The sequence below is a fragment of the Ranitomeya imitator genome, chromosome 1, assembly GCF_032444005.1.
Source record: "Ranitomeya imitator isolate aRanImi1 chromosome 1, aRanImi1.pri, whole genome shotgun sequence".
NCBI classification, from domain to species: Eukaryota; Metazoa; Chordata; class Amphibia; order Anura; family Dendrobatidae; genus Ranitomeya; species Ranitomeya imitator.
In genome coordinates, this window is record NC_091282.1 from 794,912,535 (window position 1) to 794,932,371 (window position 19,837).

General features: G+C 46.8%; 1 protein-coding gene across 2 annotated transcripts in view; it reads right to left on the reverse strand.

Annotated features, from left to right (window-relative positions):
- Nucleotides 1–12,452: 12,452 nt before the first annotated feature.
- EXOC3L4 (exocyst complex component 3 like 4) overlaps nt 12,453–19,837 on the reverse strand; it is a 164,272-nt gene continuing 156,887 nt past the window's right edge. The window contains exon 12 of one of the 2 annotated variants that reach the window (XM_069737659.1): nt 12,453–13,323. In XM_069737659.1, the coding sequence (XP_069593760.1) occupies nt 13,140–13,323 (184 nt within the window). In that variant the 3' untranslated portion in view covers nt 12,453–13,139. The remainder of the gene's footprint in view (nt 13,324–19,837) is intronic. The other variant, XM_069737666.1, reaches the window with a different exon arrangement.

The window sequence follows — 19,837 nt, forward strand, 5'->3', positions numbered from 1 at the left end:
AATGCCGGATCCCCTGTTTCAAGAGAAAAAGCCCAGTCTTGAGGGTCACTACGCAGCAAGGATATGATGATTTTCACCTGCTGAATGGGATCGCCAGAAGAACGGGGTTTCAAAGCAAAAAACAATTTGCAGTTATTTTTAAAGTTCAAAAACTTGGATCTGTCCCCAAAAAACAAATCAGGAGTAGGAATTCTGGGCTCTAAAGCCGGAGTCTGGACAACATAGTCCTGGATACTCTGTACTCTTGCAGCAAGTTTATCCATACGAGAACACAAACCCTGAACATCCATGCCAAAACATATATCCTGAACCACCCAGATATCAAGAGGAAAAAAGAAAGACAAACCAAAGCACAGAAAAAAAAAATGGTTCAGAACTTTCTTTTCCTTCTTCTGAGATACATTTAATTCATTTTTGGCCACTTGTACTGTTATGATCTGGTGGTTTAGGAACAACATGAGACAAGCTCTGAAGGAGGTGGTATCTGTACTGACCGCAAACCCTGAACCTAGCAGCGCAACTAAAAATAGCCGTGGGGGGTACCTGACGCTCCCTAGACCCCTCGGCACAGCCTAAGATCTAACTTCCCCTAAAGATGGAAACAGGAAACCTATCTTGCCTCAGAGAAAATCCCTAAAGGAAAGATAGCCCCCCACAAATATTGACGGTGAGAGGAGGGGAAAATAACATACGCAGAAATGAAATCAGATTTTAGCATAGGAGGCCAGTCTAGCTTGATAGATAGGACAGGAAAGGATACTGTGCGGTCAGTATAAAAACTACAAAACAATCCACACAGAGTTTACAAAATCTCCACACCTGACTAAAGGTGTGGAGGGTAAATCTGCTTCCCAGAGCTTCCAGCTAACAGAAAAAATCCATACTGACAAGCTGGACAAATATAGAATGCACAGAACAATAAGTCCACAACATGTGGACTGAAATGAGCAAAGCCAGAACTTATCTTTGCAGAACTGGTCAGGAAACCAGGAGAATCCAAGCAGAGATGTGAATCCAGCCAGGAAACATTGACAAGTGGCACAGGCTGAAGAAAGAGCCAGACTTAAATAGCGGACGATAAGTGGAGGCAGCTGATGACAGCTAACTCCAAGGAGCAGCCATGCCACTAGAAACCACAAGAGGGAGCCCAAGAGCAGAACTCACAAAAGTGCCACTTACAACCACTGGAGGGAGCCCAAGAGCGGAATTCACAACATATGCTTCTTCTCCTGGTATCCATATTACTGCTATGCTCCATCTCCTGGGATCCATATTATTGCTATGCTTCATCTCCTGGGATCCATTTTACTGCTATGCTCCTACTCCTGGGATCCATATTACTGCTATGCTTCATCTCCTGGGATCCATATTAATGTTATGTTTCATCTCCTGGATCCAGATTATTGCTATGCTCCACCTCCTGGGATCCAGATTACTGCTATGCACCACCTCCTGGGATCCATATTACTGCTCTACTCCACATTCTATGATCCAGATTACTGTTATGCTCCACCTTCTGGGATCCATATTACTGCTCTACTCCATCTCCTATGGTGCAGATTACTGCTATGCCCCACCTCCTAGGATCATGGGACCCATATTAGTGCTATGCTCCATCTCCTGGTATCCATATTACTGCTATGCTCCACCTCCTAGGATCCAGATTACTGCTATGCTCCACCTCCTAGGATCCAGATTACTGCTATGCTCCACCACCTAGGATCCAGATTACTGCTATGCTTCATCTCCTGGTATCCATATTACTGCTATGCTTCATCTCCAGGCATCCATATTACTGCTATGCTCCATCTCCTGGGATCCATTTTACTGCTATGCTCCTACTCCTGGGATCCATATTACTGCTATGCTCCATCTCCTGGGATCCATATTAATGTTATGCTCCATCTCCTGGATCCAGATTACTGAAATGCTCCCCCTCCTGGGATCCAGATTACTGCTATGCTCCACCTCCTGGGATCCAGATTACTGCTATGCTCCACCTCCTGGGATCCAGGTTACTGCTATGCTCCACCTCCTGAGATCCAGATTACTACTATGCTCCACCTCCTGGGATCCAGATTATTGCTATGCTCCACCTCCTGGGATCCAGATTACTGCTATGCTCCACCTCCTGAGATCCAGATTACTGCTATGCTCCACCTCCTGAGATCCAGATTACTACTATGCTCCACCTCCTGGGATCCAGATTATTGCTATGCTCCACCTCCTGGGTTCTAGATTACTGCTATGCGCCACCTCTTGGGATCCAGATTACTGTTATGCTCCAGATTACTGCCATACCATGCCAATTAAATATTGTTTTCTACCACCAGATTTCAGTACTGAGGTCTCTGTGCCCTGATAGTGGATTGCACCCTAGGAGTATAGTCTCATACCAGCAATAGAAAGCTGCAGGGTGCAGATCACACAAGTACAATATTGGATTTCTCATGTCGGAGCTAATGTACAGGTTATTTATAGTCTTCCAGATCCTCATCTTGGGAATAGCACGCAGCACGGGATTTACTGGAAGACTTTCTTTTGTTTTCCATTTCTCCATAATGTAATTACACAAGTCTGCACTGCATATATAAATGTGGGGAGTCAGGACTCATCAGGACAACTTCATCCTGCAAATGTCTTATAAGAAATACAGAAGAATAAAAAAGTCATCCAAATAATCTAACCGCTGCTTATTTGGGGGGTCTATAAGATCACTATGCCCTTACACCTAATGTCCCCCTTAAACTGCTACAGCAACACTTTCCAAGTTTAGGAATTTTTGGATACTTTGCAATTATATCTCCGGAAACATTGAGGATTTCTTCCTTGTATTGCGTGATCACAGACTTCCTCCGCTTGGAGTATGCTCGGCAGAGACAGTTATCCATGTGTTTCCTTTTTTACAAATATCCCCAGAGGACATGATTTGGGGAAGGGATTTCCAGGTGCTTTCCGTTCCTGCATCCTCTACAATCATGTCTGGCTTTAGAGGGCAGGTGGCGAGACCCTCTGGATCTCAGGGGGGCACTCATTGGGTGCAGAAGTAGCAGTTGCACCAAGACCCCTCTCCCATATAAGACATCGTCAGGTTCTAGATACAGTACCTGGTACAGATTTACTGTAGTATTTTGGCCCAAGAGCTTACAATTAATCCCTTGCAGAAGTGCAAAGCTGGTCTGTCTGCCGGCTGACATATCGCTCTTTCAGCTCGTCCTCTCCACCCCACACGTTTGTCATTGAGACAGTCTTGGCTGCAGGCAAATACCAACCCAGAAACGAGAAGAAAGACTGAAGCTGCCGGATGCCACTTCAAAACTCGCACGGTCATCCTGCAGCTGATGGTGCATGTACATGAGCCAACCGTTCCGATTCCGGAAAATCAGCTGACGGCAAATAAATGCCGAGAGCTGATGAGCCAAGCCACATCCCGCGTTCCAGAAATGGGACATACGGTAATTAATCAATACTTGCAGGACTTGAACCAAGTGATTTTACAAACAAGATGGCAGTAAGATGAGTGAATTCACGAGGAATAACGGTGCAGATTGCAACAGGGTTATCAAAATGTATAACGGGGGCAGTAGGTGGCGCGCAAACCTCTTTCTCATGGCTGCCAGAAATATTCACCAGAAGCTTATGTGAAGCATTGTAATTAGTGTATCTTGTCTCATGTACATGTTTATCTGTCCTTTTATAGGACCTTGCTCATGGAGGGTTTTTTTTTAATTATTTAAAAAATATAAATCTGAGAATTGTGACATGAATTTGTATTCAGCCCCATGTAATCTGATTCCCCTAAATAAAATCCTGAGTGACTAATCACCTCCAGAAGTCACATACAGGTGCATCTCACAAAATTAGAGGATCATCAAAAAGTTAATTTATTTCAGTGCTTCAATACAAAAGTGAAACTCATATATTATACAGAGTCATTACAAACGGAATGATCTATTTCAAGTGTTTATTTCTGTTAATGTTGATGATTATGGCTTACAGCCAATGAAAATCCAGAAGTCATTATCTCAGTAAGTTAGAATACTTTATAACACCAGCTTGAAAAAATGATTTTAAAATCTGAAATCTTGGCCTACTGAAATGTATGTTTAGTAAATGCTCTCAATACTTGGTCGGGGCTCCTTTTGCATCAATTACTGCATCAATGCAGCGTGGCATGGAGGCGATAAGTCTGTGGCACTGCTGAGGTGTTATGGAAGCCCAGGTTATTATTATTATTATTATTATTTATTATTATAGCGCCATTTATTCCATGGCGCTTTACATGTGAGGAGGGGTATACATAATAAAACAAGTACAATAATCTTGAAAAATACAAGTCACAACTGGTACAGGAGGAGAGAGGACCCTGCCCGCGAGGGCTCACAATCTACAAGGGATGGGTGAGGATACAGTAGGTGAGGGTAGAGCTGGCCGTGCAGCGGTTTGGTCAATCGGTGGTTACTGCAGGTTGTAGGCTCGTCGGAAGAGGTGGGTCTTCAGGTTCTTTTTGAAGGTTTCGATGGTAGGCGAGAGTCTGATATGTTGTGGTAGAGCATTCCAGAGTAGGGGGGATGCACGAGAGAAATCTTGTATGCGATTGTGGGAAGAGGAGATAATAGGGGAGTAGAGAAGGAGATCTTGTGAGGATCGGAGGTTGCGTGCAGGAAAGTACCGGGAGACGAGGTCACAGATGTATGGAGGAGACAGGTTGTGGATGGCTTTATATGTCATGGTTAGGCTTTTGTACTGGAGTCTCTGGGTGATGGGGAGCCAGTGCAGGGATTGACAGAGGGGAGAGGCCGGGGAATAGCGGGGGGACAGGTGGATTAGTCGGGCAGCAGAGTTTAGAATAGATTGGAGGGGTGCAAGAGTGTTAGAGGGGAGGCCACAGAGCAGGAGGTTACAGTAGTCAAGGCGGGAGATGATGAGGGCATGGACTAGGGTTTTTGCAGATTCTTGGTTTAGGAATGTGCGGATCCGTGAAATATTTTTGAGTTGGAGGCGGCAGGAAGTGGAAAGGGTTTGGATATGTGGTTTAAAGGAGAGATCAGTGTCAAGGATTACCCCAAGACAGCGGGCTTGTGGGACTGGGGAGAGTGGGCAGCCACTTACTGTAATGGATAGGTTCGTTGGGGGGGTTGCGTGAGATGGGGGAAAGATGATGAATTCTGTTTTGTCCATGTTAAGTTTTAGAAATCTAGTGGAGAAGAAGGATGAAATAGCAGACAGACATTGAGGGATTCTGGTTAGTAGGGAGGTGATATCTGGTCCAGAGATGTAGATCTGTGTGTCGTCAGCATAGAGATGATACTGAAAGCCGTGAGATTCTATGAGCTGTCCCAGGCCAAAGGTGTAGATGGAGAAGAGCAGGGGTCCTAGAACTGAACCTTGCGGGACTCCGACAGATAGGGGGCGAGGTGAGGAGGTGGTGTGTGAGTGGGAGACGCTGAATGTACGGTCAGTTAGGTATGATGAGATCCAGGATAGGGCCAATTCTGTGATGCCAAGGGATGAGAGGGTCTGCAGCAGCAGGGAATGGTCCACTGTGTCAAAGGCAGAGGACAGGTCCAGGAGGAGGAGGACAGAGTAGTGTCGCTTGCTCTTGGCGGTTAATAGGTCATTGGTGACCTTAGTTAGGGCAGTTTCAGTGGAGTGGTGTGACCGGAAGCCTGATTGAAAGCGGTCGAAGAAGGAGCAGGAAGATAGATGGGAGGACAGTTCAATATGGACATGTTGTTCCAGTAGTTTTGAGGCAAAGGGGAGAAGTGATATAGGGCGATAGCTAGATACAGAGGATGGGTCAAGAGAGGGCTTTTTGAGGATAGGTGTGATTGTGGCATGTTTAAAGCTTGAGGGGAAAATGCCAGTTGTTAGTGATAGGTTAAAGAGATGGGTTAGGGTTGGGATGAAGACTGTGGTGAGGTTTGGGATGAAGTGGGATGGGAGTGGGTCAAGTGCACAGGTGGTGAGATGCGATCTTGAGAGTAGAGTGGAGAGTCCGTCTTCTGTAATGGTGGAGAAGTTGGTTTTGGAGGTGGAGGGCTGGGTAGTTGGGAGGAAGGGTTCTGGGGGTTGTTTACTAAAATTGTCTCTGATGTTCTCAATTTTCTGCTTGAAAAATGAGGCGAAGTCTTCAGCTGAGATGAGTGGGGAGGGAGGAGGTGCTGGGGGACGGAGGAGAGAGTTGAAGGTGTTGAATAACTGTTTGGGGTTATGAGACAGGGAGGATATGAGAGATGAGAAGTAGGTTTGTTTTGCTGTGGCGAGCATGGTTTTGAAAGCAGTGAGGGACTGTTTGAATGCGATGAAGTGCTCGATGGAGTGGGATCTTTTCCATCTGCGCTCAGCAGCTCTGGAAGCTCGCCTCAGTTCTTTTGTCATGCTGGTGTGCCAGGGTTGTCTGTTGATTTTGCGAGCTTTGGTATGTGTGAGAGGGGCAAGAGATTCCAAAGCTGCAGCTATTGTGGTGTTATATAGAGTGGCAGCATCATCCGCATTGTGTAGGGAGCTTATGTCTGTGAGAGGGAGGAGGGATTCAGAGAGTGAGTGAAGATCAAGGTGTTTAAGATTTCTGCGAGGGTGTGAGAGTTTGTGGGGTGGGGGTTGTAGACAAGGAGTGGAAAGGGAAGAGAATGTAAGTAGGTTGTGGTCAGAAAGAGGAAGAGGTGAGTTTGAGAGGTTAGATAGGGAGCAGAGGCGGGTGAGAATGAGGTCCAGTGTGTGACCATCTTTGTGGGTGGCTGTAGAAGACCATTGAGTGAGGCCAAAGGAGGAAGTGAGAGATAGAAGTTTAGTGGCAGCTGAGAGGGAAGTGTCAATGGGGATGTTGAAGTCGCCCATGATGATAGTGGGGATGTCAGCGGCGAGGAAGTGGAGTAGCCAGGTGGTGAAGTGGTCGAAGAAGGTGGTGGCTGGCCCTGGGGGACGGTAGATGACAGCCAGTTGGAGGTTGGAGGGGGAGTAGATGCGCACAGAGTGCACCTCAAAGGAAGGGAGGATAACAGAGGGTGGCAGTGGGATTGGGGTGAAGGAGCAGTTATCTGACAGGAGAAAACCAACTCCTCCGCCATGCTTGCTGCTGGGGCGGGGTGTGTGAGAAAGGTGGAAGCCACCGTAAGAGAGTGCCGCAGGGGAGGCTGTGTCAGAAGGGGTGAGCCAGGTTTCAGTGATGCCGAGGAAGGAGAGTTTGTTATTGATAAAGAGGTCATGGATAAATGGAAGTTTATTGCAGACAGAGCGTGCGTTCCATAGTGCTCCAGATAGGGAAATTGGGGGAGTGGGGGCAGGATGAATGGGTATGAGGTTACTGTGGTTGCGAGGACGTGTAGAGGATCGTGGCAGGGGATTAGAAATGAGTGTGGGGATGTGATGAGGAGGGCCAGGATTTGGGGATATGTCGCCAGCAATGAGGAGCAGCAGACAGAGCGTTAGAAGGTGTGAGCTGGATAGGTCATGATGTGGCCGTGTGTGCCTGGCGAGAAAGGATTGTATGTGGAGGAATAGTTCTGTGGAGGAGGTGAGATGACTGGGGAGGATGGAGGGAGAAATGACTAGTTCTTTACTGGGTGGAGGGACTACAGGAGATAGGAAGAAATAGAGTAGTATGGGGGTGAATGTGAAAAGAAACCGAAACATTATAGTGGTTTTCTATTCCTTTACCTTCCAGTCAATTCCAGTCCAATTCTAGTCTAATTCATAGCAATTAAAAAACTGCAATTTCTAAGATGGTCAGACACGTCTGGTCAGACTCATGGCTATGAATTTATGTGCACCTAAGGGCTCACAGCTGAGAGAGGGGATGTGGGCGTGTGTGTCCAGAGCACATGTTCACAGTTAAGCCAGGTTATAAAGAGGGGGTGGGGTAGAATGGCTACTCAGGTATGCAAGGAAGAAGCAAGGGAAGTGAAATACGAATGGATAGAAAACAATGGGTAAGCAAAGCATACCAGGTGGGAATTATATGCAGTTCACATAAACACACATTGCAGGAAAGGCAGAGTAGATGGACAGCAGCATACCAGGTGGGAATTATATGCAGTTCACATAAACACACATTGCAGGAAAGGCAGAGTAGATGGACAGCAGCATACCAGGTGGGAATTATATGCAGTTCACATAAACACACATTGCAGGAAAGGCAGAGTAGATGGACAGCAGCATACCAGGTGGGAATTATATGCAGTTCACATAAACACACATTGCAGGAAAGGCAGAGTAGATGGACAGCAGCATACCAGGTGGGAATTATATGCAGTTCACATAAACACACATTGCAGGAAAGGCAGAGTAGATGGACAGCAGCATACCAGGTGGGAATTATATGCAGTTCACATAAACACACATTGCAGGAAAGGCAGAGTAGATGGACAGCAGCATACCAGGTGGGAATTATATGCAGTTCACATAAACACACATTGCAGGAAAGGCAGAGTAGATGGACAGCAGCATACCTGTGGGTAGACAAAACAGCTTGATTAGAGGATACAGGTGGTGATGAGGATGATGAAAGTACAGCAGTACAGCAGTTGCTTTTAGCAGCCTTCAACTCATCTGCATTGTTGGATCTGGTGTCTCTCATCTTCCTCTTGACAATACCCCATAGATTCTCTGTGGGGTTAAGGTCAGGTGAGTTTGTTGCCAATCAAGCACAGTGATACTGTTGTTTTTACACCAGGTATTGGTACTTTTGGCAGTGTGGACAGATGCCAAGTCCTGCTGGAGAATGACATTTCCATCTCACAAACCTTGTCGGCAGAGGGAAGCATGAAGTGCTCTAAAATGTCCTGGTAGATGACTGCGTTGACTTTGGTGTTGATAAAACACAGTGGACCTACACCAGCAGATGACATGGCCCCCCAAACCATCACTGATTGTGGAAACCTCAGGGGTTAGGATATATAAAAATAGCCCAAGTTCTGAACATATTACAGAGCACTGTTTAATCCTTCATCCAATGGAAGGAGTATGACAGAACTGCAGACCTACCAACACATGGTCGTCCACAGTGGCGTAACTACCACGGTCGCAGCGGTCGCCACTGCGACCGGGCCCGGGGGAAGTCAGGGGCCCCGGCAGGTCAGATGCACGCCGACACCAGCAAAAAGTTAAAAACTGTTGCCGTGCAGGTGATTCCTCCCGCACGGCAACAGACAGACCGGCCCTCCACCTGACCTGCCGAGCGCACACATCAGATCAGCAGCCGACGCCTGATCTGAAAGGAAGAGCTGAAGATCCTGTGGTGACGTCATCACTATCATACGGCTTTCACCATTTATCAGCTCCGCCTCCTGATCACATGACGATGACGTCACCACAGGTCCTTCAGCTCTCAGCAGCTCAGTCCTGGTTGTGTGCAGCTCGTGTTCTCTGGTATCAACCAGCAGCAGATTTCCGGTTCCTGCTGTTCTGGTGAGATGTGGAGACAGGGGCAGAATGTGGAGACGGATGGGGCAGAATGTGGAGACGGATGGGGCAGAATGGGGAGACGGATGGGGCAGAATGCGGAGACGGATGGGGCAGAATGCGGAGACGGATGGGGCAGAATGCGGAGACGGATGGGGCAGAATGCGGAGACGGATGGGGCAGAATGCGGAGACGGATGGGGCAGAGTGCGGAGTCGGATGGGGCAGAGTGAGGAGTCGGATGGGGCAGAGTGAGGAGTCGGAAGGGGCAGAATGAGGAGTCAGATGGGGCAGAGAGCGGAGTCGGATGGGGCAGAGTGCGGAGTCGGATGGGGCAGAGTGCGGAGTCGGATGGGGCAGAGTGAGGAGTCGGATGGGGCAGAGTGAGGAGTCGGATGGGGCAGAATGAGGAGTCGGATGGGGCAGAGTGTGGAGTCGGATGGGGCAGAGTGCGGAGTCGGATGGGGCAGAGTGGGGAGTCGGATGGGGCAGAGTGAGGAGTCGGATGGGGCAGAGTGCGGAGACGGATGGGGCAGAGTGAGGAGTCGGATGGGGCAGAGTGAGGAGTCGGATGGGGCAGAGTGAGGAGTCGGATGGGGCAGAGTGAGGAGTCGGATGGGGCAGAGTGCGGAGTCGGATGGGGCAGAGTGCGGAGTCGGATGGGGCAGAGTGAGGAGTCGGATGGGGCAGAGTGAGGAGTCGGATGGGGCAGAATGCGGAGACGGATGGGGCAGAGTGCGGAGACGGATGGGGCAGAGTGAGGAGTCGGATGGGGCAGAGTGAGGAGTCGGATGGGGCAGAGTGAGGAGTCGGATGGGGCAGAGTGAGGAGTCAGATGGGGCAGAGTGAGGAGTCGGATGGGGCAGAGTGAGGAGACGGATGGGGCAGAATGCGGAGACGGATGGGGCAGAATGCGGAGACGGATGGGGCAGAATGGGGAGACGGATGGGGCAGAGTGCAGAGTCGGATGGGGCAGAGTGAGGAGTCGGATGGGGCAGAGTGAGGAGTCGGATGGGGCAGAATGAGGAGTCGGATGGGGCAGAGTGCGGAGTCGGATGGGGCAGAGTGGGGAGTCGGATGGGGCAGAGTGAGGAGTCGGATGGGGCAGAGTGCGGAGACGGATGGGGCAGAGTGCGGAGTCGGATGGGGCAGAGTGAGGAGTCGGATGGGGCAGAGTGCGGAGTCGGATGGGGCAGAGTGCGGAGTCGGATGGGGCAGAGTGCGGAGTCGGATGGGGCAGAGTGAGGAGTCGGATGGGGCAGAGTGAGGAGTCGGATGGGGCAGAGTGAGGAGTCGGATGGGGCAGAGTGAGGAGTCGGATGGGGCAGAGTGCGGAGTCTGATGGGGCAGAGTGCGGAGTCGGATGGGGCAGAGTGCGGAGTCAGATGGGGCAGAGTGCGGAGTCGGATGGGGCAGGAGCATGGGCAGGATGTGGATTTGGGTGAAAAATATTTTGGCGGGGGGGGCCCCATTTGAAAGTTCGCACCGGGGCCCATAACTTTGTAGTTACGCCACTGGTCGTCCACCTAACATCCCAAGCAATGAGAGCACCAATCAGGAAAGCAGCCAAGAGACCCATGATCACTGGAGGAACTGCAGAGATCCACAGCTTAGATGGGGAAAATCTGCCCACAGGAAGACTGTTAGTATAGTTTCACATTTGCGGTTGAGTCTGCAGCGTCTTGTCCACATCTGCAACCGCATGCAAAAACGAATGATAACGCAGCATTGTTTTTATGCGCATACTTTTGATAGGAAAAAGATTTTCCAGGAGAATTTCCTTGACACAAACCACACCAAATGGGCGTGTCTCATGGTATTTCTTGATTACTCAGAAAACACATGCATGCGCAAACACAAGCGATCACATGTCCTTGCGTTCCTATGCGTTCCCATAGACTTGTAATGCGTTATTTTTACGGACTCCTTCCGCATGCGTATGGTGACGGAAATTTGCCGCCTCAAAAATTGCAACATGGTGCGATAGCCACGCTCGACCGCACACTGCGAAACGATGCATGCGTAAGCAAACGCAGGAGAACGCATGCACCTGCGTCAACAATGTAAAAGATAGGAAATCAAGATGCATGCATCCGAAACGCTGCAGACACAATCGTAAATGTGAAACCGGCCTTAGTCTTATTCTCCACAAATCTGACCTTTATGGAAGAGCAGCAAGAAGAAAGCGATTTATGAAAGCCCGAAGTTTTGCAAAAAGCCATGTAGGGGACTTGGTGAGCATATTGAAGAAGAGGCTTTGGTCAGAGGAGAGCAAAGGAGAACTTTTTGGGCTACAAGCAAAATGCTATGTGTGATAGAAAACTTACACTGCACATCAAGCTGAAAACACCATCCCCACTGTCACACATGGTGGTGACAGCATTACTGTGAGGAAAGGCTTTTCTCTGTGGGGTTTACTGAAGTACAGCAGCCTGAGGTTGAGGAGGAAAAAAATAGAAGGTAAAAGATATAAGAGAGAAGTCAGAGGAACCAATAGGAAGACTATGGAAAGACCAAGGAGAGAGCAGCAGTTTATTATTTTCTAACCCCTTCCTAGCAGATTCAATTTGCCCCAAATTTACTCTATCTAAATCTAATTTCTCAGCCAAATATATGCGAATCTGCCAAATTTAAATCTCAGCTAATTCACTCATTTCTAGTAGCAATAAATCCAGCTCTGAGATGAGATAAACACTTTCTGAAAAGCTACCACACTATCTTTATTATTCTCTCTCTATAGACAGGCAGCTGTGACCTAATCCCTCAGTGAGCTGGCAGTCAGTCTTGAATTGAGCATGTCAGATCTTAGCTTCATTTCAGGGGAAATGATGAGTTCAGGAGGCGGGCGGAGAAGTGGCTCATAAGTGAAGAAAGAAGCAGAGTTTTATGATAAGACACATTACAAAGCTTCTTATATTCACTTGTTCTATGCAATAGATTCATGCAAAGATTGTTGACCATCAAAAAAATGAAAAAAAAAAAACAAACCTTTTTTTCTCCTTGTGAAGCATAAATATTGACTAGGATAAATATCAAGACATGAGCCTCTGGTTTCTGAATTATTTATAATAATATTTATATTCACATCTAATCATTTCACAGACATGTTATTATTCCTGCTGTCGCTTTGTGAAGGCGTGTTACTATATCTGTATCTCATATTGGTAACTAACACATAAACACATACATACATTTTGGCAGTGATTTACAGGTCCCATCTTTGCTCACATCGTAGCAGCATTGGATACTTTATTTTCACAGTCGGTTCATCTCTATCGTGAGACCATGCAGCTAAATTTATAAAATGAAATACCAAAACACTGAGCTGGGCTATAAGCTGGTATATGTGCAAAGTGTAAGCGAACATTTCAACTGTGGCCATTTCATAGACAATACCCAAGAAAAAATGGTAACAGTACATGAAAATATCATAGGGTACTTGATAATGCTATTTTGATCAAAAAAGCATAAAAGCCATCACAGTAATGAGCAAGCGATGAAGGTAGGGAAGCGGTCTGAACCCTGATGCCCTCCAAGGATCGCCCCTGTCGGATGGACACAGAGCTTAAGAAACACAGAATAATCCCTCTGTAGTCTTTCACAGTAGATTTCAGGCTCTGTTTTGCGGCTCAACTATTAAAAAGTGAATTAATATCCAGCCCATACTCGTTGGGGCACGGTCCATATTCATGGTCATCTTCATGGCACATTTGGGTAGTTTTGGATGCTGCCATCATCTCAGAAGCAAACAAAACAAGCCACTTGTGGTGTGCAGTCGATTCCTGAGAATATTCTTGGGTGCTGATTGTCTTGCAATGATAAGTTCTGTTGCTGATCCTCCTGCAATTTCTGGAAATATCCAAGGAGACTAGAACTATTCCTAACTCCGTGAAGATGTAAAAGGCATAAAATGTGATCCTTACTGAAAGAAAAAAGGCAGCAATGAATTGATATATTGGAATGGGTGCCATGTTTCCTGCATTAATATTTGGTGTAAAGGACAGAGGAGAAAATTTACTAACGGTGATCTTACAAAAAGCAACACTCATTGTTATTATTATTATACATTTTCATAGGGCCATTTATTCCATGCCGCTTTACACGTGGAAGGGGCAAGTATAGACAAATACAATAAACATGAGCAAAACAAGGCACACACAAGTACAGAGGGAGAGAGGACCCTGCCCACGAGCGCTCACAGTCTACAGGGGATGGGCGAGGATACACTAGGAGAGGGTAGAGCTGATCATGCGGTGATTCAGTAGGCTAAGGATCAGTGCAGGTTGTAGGCTTGTCGGAAGAGGTGGGTCTTCAGGTTGTTTTTGAAGGTTTCCTTGTTAGGCGAGAGTCTGATGTGTTGAGGTAGGGAGTTCCAGAGTATGGGGGAAGCACGGGAGAAGTCTTGTATACGATTGTGGGATGAAGACAGAAGAGGGGAGTAGAGAAGGAGATCTTGAGAGGATCGAAGGTTGCGTGTGGGTAAGTACCGGGAGACCATGTCGCAGATGTATGGAGGAGACTGGTTGTGGATGGCTTTGTATGTCATAGTTAGGGTTTTGAACTGGAGCCTCTGGACAATAGGAAGCCAGTGAAAGGCTTGGCATAGGGGAGAGGCCAGGGAATAACGTGGAGACAGGTGGATTAATCGGGCAGCAGAGCGTAGAATGGATTGGAGAGGTACCAGAGTGCTAGAGGGGAAGCCAGAAAGTACTAGCTTGCTGTAGTCGAGGCGGGAGATGATAAGGGCGTGCACTAGTGTTTTGTGGTATGAAAGAAGAAATTATTATTATTTATTGTTATAGCGCCATTTATTCCATGGCGCTTTACATGTAAGGAGGGGTATACATAATAAAAACAAGTACAATAATCTTAAACAATACAAGTCATAACTGGTACAGGAGGAGAGAGGACCCTGCCCGCGAAGGCTCACAATCTACAAGGGATGGGTGAGAGTACAGTAGGCGAGGGTAGAGCTGGTCATGCAGCGGTTTGGTCGATCGGTGGTTACTGCAGGTTATAGGCTTGCCGGAAGAGGTAGGTCTTCAGGTTCTTTTTGAAGGTTTCGATGGTAGGTGAGAGTCTGATATGTTGGGGTAGAGGGTTCCAGAGTAGGGGTGATACGTGAGAGAAATCTTGTATACGATTGTGGGAAGAGGAGATAAGAGGGGAGTAGAGAAGGAGGTCTTGTGAAGATCGGAGGTTGCGTGTAGGTAAGTACCGGGAGACGAGGTCACAGATGTATGGAGGAGACAGGTTGTGGATGGCTTTGTACGTCATGGTTAGGGTTTTGTACTGGAGTCTCTGGGCAATGGGGAGCCAGTGAAGGGATTGACAGAGGGGAGCAGCTGGGGAATAGCGGGGGGACAGGTGGATTAGTCGGGCAGCAGAGTTTAGAATAGATTGGAGGGGTGTGAGAGTGTTAGAGGGGAGGCCACAGAGCAGGAGGTTGCAGTAGTCAAGGCAAGAGATGATGAGGGCATGGACTAGGGTTTTTGCAGATTCTTGGTTGAGGAATGAACAGATTCGTGAAATATTTTTGAGTTGAAGTCGGCAGGAAGTGCAAAGGGCTTGGATATGCGGTTTGAAGGAGAGATCAGCAGCAAGGATTACCCCGAGGCAGGGAGCTTGTGGGACTGGGGAGAGTGGGCAGCCATTTACTGTAATGGATAGATTCGTTGGGGGGGTCACGTGAGATAGGGGGATGATGATGAATTCTGTTTTGTCCATGTTAAGTTTCAGAAATCTAGCGGAGAAGAAGGATGAAATAGTGGACAGACATTGAGGGATTCTGGTTAGTAGGGAGGTGATATCTGGTCCAGAGATGTAGATCTGTGTGTAATCAGCATAGAGATACTGAAAGCCATGAGATTCTATGAGCTGTCCCAGGCCAAAGGTGTAAATGGAGAAGAGCAGGGGCCCTAGGACTAAACCTTGTGGGACTCCGACAGATAGGGGGCAAGGTGAGGAGGTGGTGTGTGAGTGGGAGACGCTGAATGTCCGGTCTGTTAGGTATGATGAGATCCAGGATAGGGCCAAGTCTGTGATATCAAGGGATGAGAGGGTCTGTAATAATAGGGAATGGTCCACTGTGTCAAAGGCAGCCGACAGGTCCAGGAGGAGGAGGACAGAGTAGTTTCGCTTGCTCTTAGCGGTTAAGAGGTCATTGGTGACCTTAGGCCAGTTTCAGTGGAGTGGTGAGACCGGAAGCCAGATTGTAAGCGGTCAAAGAGGGAGCAAGAAGATAGATGGGAGGACAGTTCAAGGTAGACGTGTTGTTCCAGTAGCTTGGAGGCATAGGGGAGAAGTGATATAGGGCGATAGCTTGATACAGAGGATGGGTCAAGAGAGGGCTTTTTGAGGATAGGTGTGATGGAGGCATGTTTAAAGCTTGAGGGGAAAACACCAGTTGTTAGTTATAGGTTGAAGAGATGGGTTAGGGTTGGGATGAAGACTGTGGTGAGGTTTGGGATGAAGTGGTATGGGATCGGGTCAAGTGTACAGGTGGTGAGATGTGATCTTGAGAGTAGAGTGGAGAGCTGATCTTCTGTAATGGTGGAGAAGTTGGTTTTGGAGGTGGAAGGCTGGGAAGTCGGGAGGAAGGGCTCTGGGGATTGTTGACCAAAACTGCCTCTGATGTTATCAATCTTCTGCTTGAAAAATGAGGCAAAGTCTTTAGCTGAGATGAGTGGGGAGGGAGGAGGTGCTGGGGGACGGAGGAGAGAATTGAAGGTGTTGAATAACTGTTTAGGGTTGTGAGACAGGGAGGATATGAGAGATGAGAAGTAGGTTTGTTTAGCTGTGGCGAGTGTGGTCTTAAAAGTAGTGAGGGACTGTTTGAATGCGATGAAGTGCTCGTTGGAGTGGGATCTTTTCCATCTGCCCTGGAAGCTCGCCTCAGTTCTTTGGTCAGGCTGGTGTGCCAGGGCTGTCTGTTGATTTTGCGAGCTTTGGTATGTGTAAGTGGGGCAGCAGATTCCAAAGCTACAGCTATTCTGGTGTTATATAGAGTGGCAGCTTCATCCGCATTGTGTAAGGATCTGTGAGAGGGAGGAGGGATTCAGAGAATGAGTGTAGGTCAAGGTTTAAGATTTCTGCGAGGGTGTGAAAGTTTGTGGGGTCGGGATTGTAGACATGGAGTGGAGAGGGAAGAGAATGTGAGAAGGTTGTGGTCAGAGAGAGGAAGAGGTGAGTTAGAGAGGTTAGATAGAGAGCAGAGGCGGGTGAAGATGAGGTCCAGTGTGTGGCCATCTTTGTGGGTGGCTGTAGAAGACCACTGAGTGAGGCTGAAGGAGGAAGTGAGAGATAGAAGGCATGCACAGATCCAGGAAATATTTTTGAGTTTGAGTCGGCAGGACTTTGATATGTGGCTTGAAAGAGAGGGCAGAGTCAAGGATCACTCCAAGGCAACGAGCATGTGGGACTGGGGAAATTGAGCAGCCATTGACATTGATGGATAGGTCTTGTGGAGGAGCAGAGTGAAATGGGGGAAATATGATGAATTTTGTTTAGTCCATGTTCAGTTTTAGAAAGGGAGCAGAAAAGAACGCTGAAATAGCAGACAGACATTTTGGGATTTTGGTCAGTAAGGAAGTGAGGTCAGGTCCAAAGAGGTAGATAATAATAATAATCTTTATTTTTATATAGCGCTAACATATTCCGCAGCGCTTTACAGTTTGCACACATTATTAGATCTGCATGTCATCGGCATAGAGATGATACTGTAAACCGTGGAGTTCTATGGGCTGTCCCAGGCCAAAGGTGTAGATAGAGAAGAGCAGGGGCCCTAGGACTGAGTCTTGGGGAACATCGGCAGACAGGGGGCGAGGTGAGGAGGTGGTGTGGGAGAGGGAGACACTGAATGTTTGGTCTGTTAGATATGACGAGATCCAGGATAGGGCCAAGTCTGTGATGCCAAGAGTAGCAGGAAGGAATGGTCGACAGTGTCGAAGGCAGAACACAGGTCCAGGAGAAGGAGGACAGAGTAGTACCGCTTGCTCTTGGCAGTTAGTAGGACATTGGTGACTTTAGTTAGGGCAGTTTCAGTTGAGTGATGTGGTCAGAAACCAGATTATAACTGGTCAAAGAGGGAGCAGGAGGAGAAGTGGGAGGACAGTTCAATATGAACTCATTCAAACTTTATGAATTTTTTCAGGACTGGATTTTGGTTGGGCCATCTTCTCCGATGATGATGATGGAGAGTTAAATCTGCTGTTGGCTCAAGGCCCTCTACAGGGTCTACAGGGGGAGGATTTCCCAGATATAGGGACTGAGTATAATACATGTGCATTGCTCATTTGTAGATATATATTGTACATTTGTTGGATTTTTTTTGTCTGTTCTCTTGTATGTACCGGTATTTTTCATTACCATTTCTGAAAACTCTTATTTCCTTTAGCCATTATGTGAATGCATTTATTTTGCATGTTCAAGTCCATTATAAAACCAAGGAAAAACCCATTGTGGTTCCACATTGGAACCATACTCTGACTTGCAATTTTCATAGTGACGGTATATTCACCCAATTAACTGTAACCATCCCATTATGAATATCACTATGTGATTGTTGAATTTTACCACTGATTCAGTGAATGAAAACCCCACTGCAGTACCACATGGACACAGCAGCCAAACTCAAACTAGTTTTAATACTTGTGCTATTTTCACCCATTCCATTAAGAGCCTGAAACTGTGATTGCAACTTTCAAATATATTAATTGAAACCACATAGTAATCCCACATGGAAACCAAAACCAAACTCTGGCATGCATTTATCCTAGCGGTGATGTCTTCCTCAATTATTTGTAATATAACAATGTAACCATCCCATTCAAATTGTCACGTTGTGATTGTTCTATATCACCATTAATTGCACGATTTGAAACCCCTTTGTGGTACCACATGGAAGCCACAACCAAACTGTGACTGCAGTTTTCATAGTACCACTATTTTCCCCACGTCAATGTAATTATTCTCTTATGAGCATCACATATATGATTGCCACATGTGACCACTAAATGCATCAATGGAAATTCCACTGCATTACAGCATGAAAATTGCAACCAAACTTATACCTGAGTTTTTCATGCTTCTGATATTTTACCCTAATTTCTAGTTACATATCAATGAAACCATCCCATCAGAAGTATCATATTGTAAATGTCACATGTCACCATTAATTGCATACACGGAGACCTCATTACAGTAACAGATAAAATCCAACACCAAACTAAACTCTGATTTGCTGTTTTCATAGTGGTATTTTTTATTTTAATGGAAAAATCGACTCATGAGTGTCAGACTTGGATTTTCACATGCCACTATCAAATGTATTCATAGATGCTGTGCCATATGGAAACCAAAACCAAGCCCTGGCTTTCAGTTTTGATACTAGTGTCATTTTTGCACATTTTTTACAATATATCAATGCAACCAAGTTATTAAGAGTGTCACATTGTGCCTGCCACATATGACTGTTAAATGCATCAATGGAAACCCCATTGCGGTGCCACTTTTAAACTGAAATCAGACTTGCTGGTATCAAAGTGGTGGTATTTTCCCTATTTCAATGTAAACAACCCTCTGCATTTGTACATGTATTGCTAAATTCCTTGTCTAACAAGCCCTTTATATCCTGTGGTAGATCGTCTCACTCAGCTGTATACAGATTTGGACAAGAGAACACTGTCTCTTATGGTTTATTATTTTTTGTATAAGAGGCATAAACCATGTTGCAGTCAAAATAAACATGACCTTTTGGGCAAAAACAGGGTAAACAAAAAAAAAATGGTAACACACAGTAAAGTCCTTGTGGTAGCGGGAATCTGCCTGCTCAGGGTTAGCAAAGCACACGGTTCAGTTTAGCACAAACTAATAAGCCTATCCAGACACACTGAACATGGAGTGCCTCAGAAGGCTGAGTATTTAAACCCCAGACCACACCCTGAGGTGGAGATAAGGTGGACAACCTCCCACCCGCTCTATGGTTGTCCACAAAAAACAGTCCTTAAAATGGCTGATTAAAGGGAACCTGTCACCTGAATTTGGCGGGACTGGTTTTGGGTCATATGGGCGGAGTTTTGGCGTTTGATTCACCCTTTCCTTACCCGCTGGCTGCATGCTGGCCGCAATATTGGATTGAAGTTCATTCTCTGTCCTCCGTAGTACATGTCTGCGCAAGGCAATCTTGCCTTGCGCAGGTGTGTATTACGGAGGACAGAGAATGAACTTCAATCCAATATTGCGGCCAGCATGCAGCCAGCGGGTAAGGAAAGGGTGAATCAAACACCCGAAAACTCCGCCCATATGCCCCAAAACCGGTCCCGCCAAATTCAGGTGACAGGTTCCCTTTAACCCCTCTCAACACATAGTGTGCTGTAGCAAACTTCTGAGTTTCAAGTCACTGAAGCTTATAGCCTCAGTGAAACATATCTCCACTC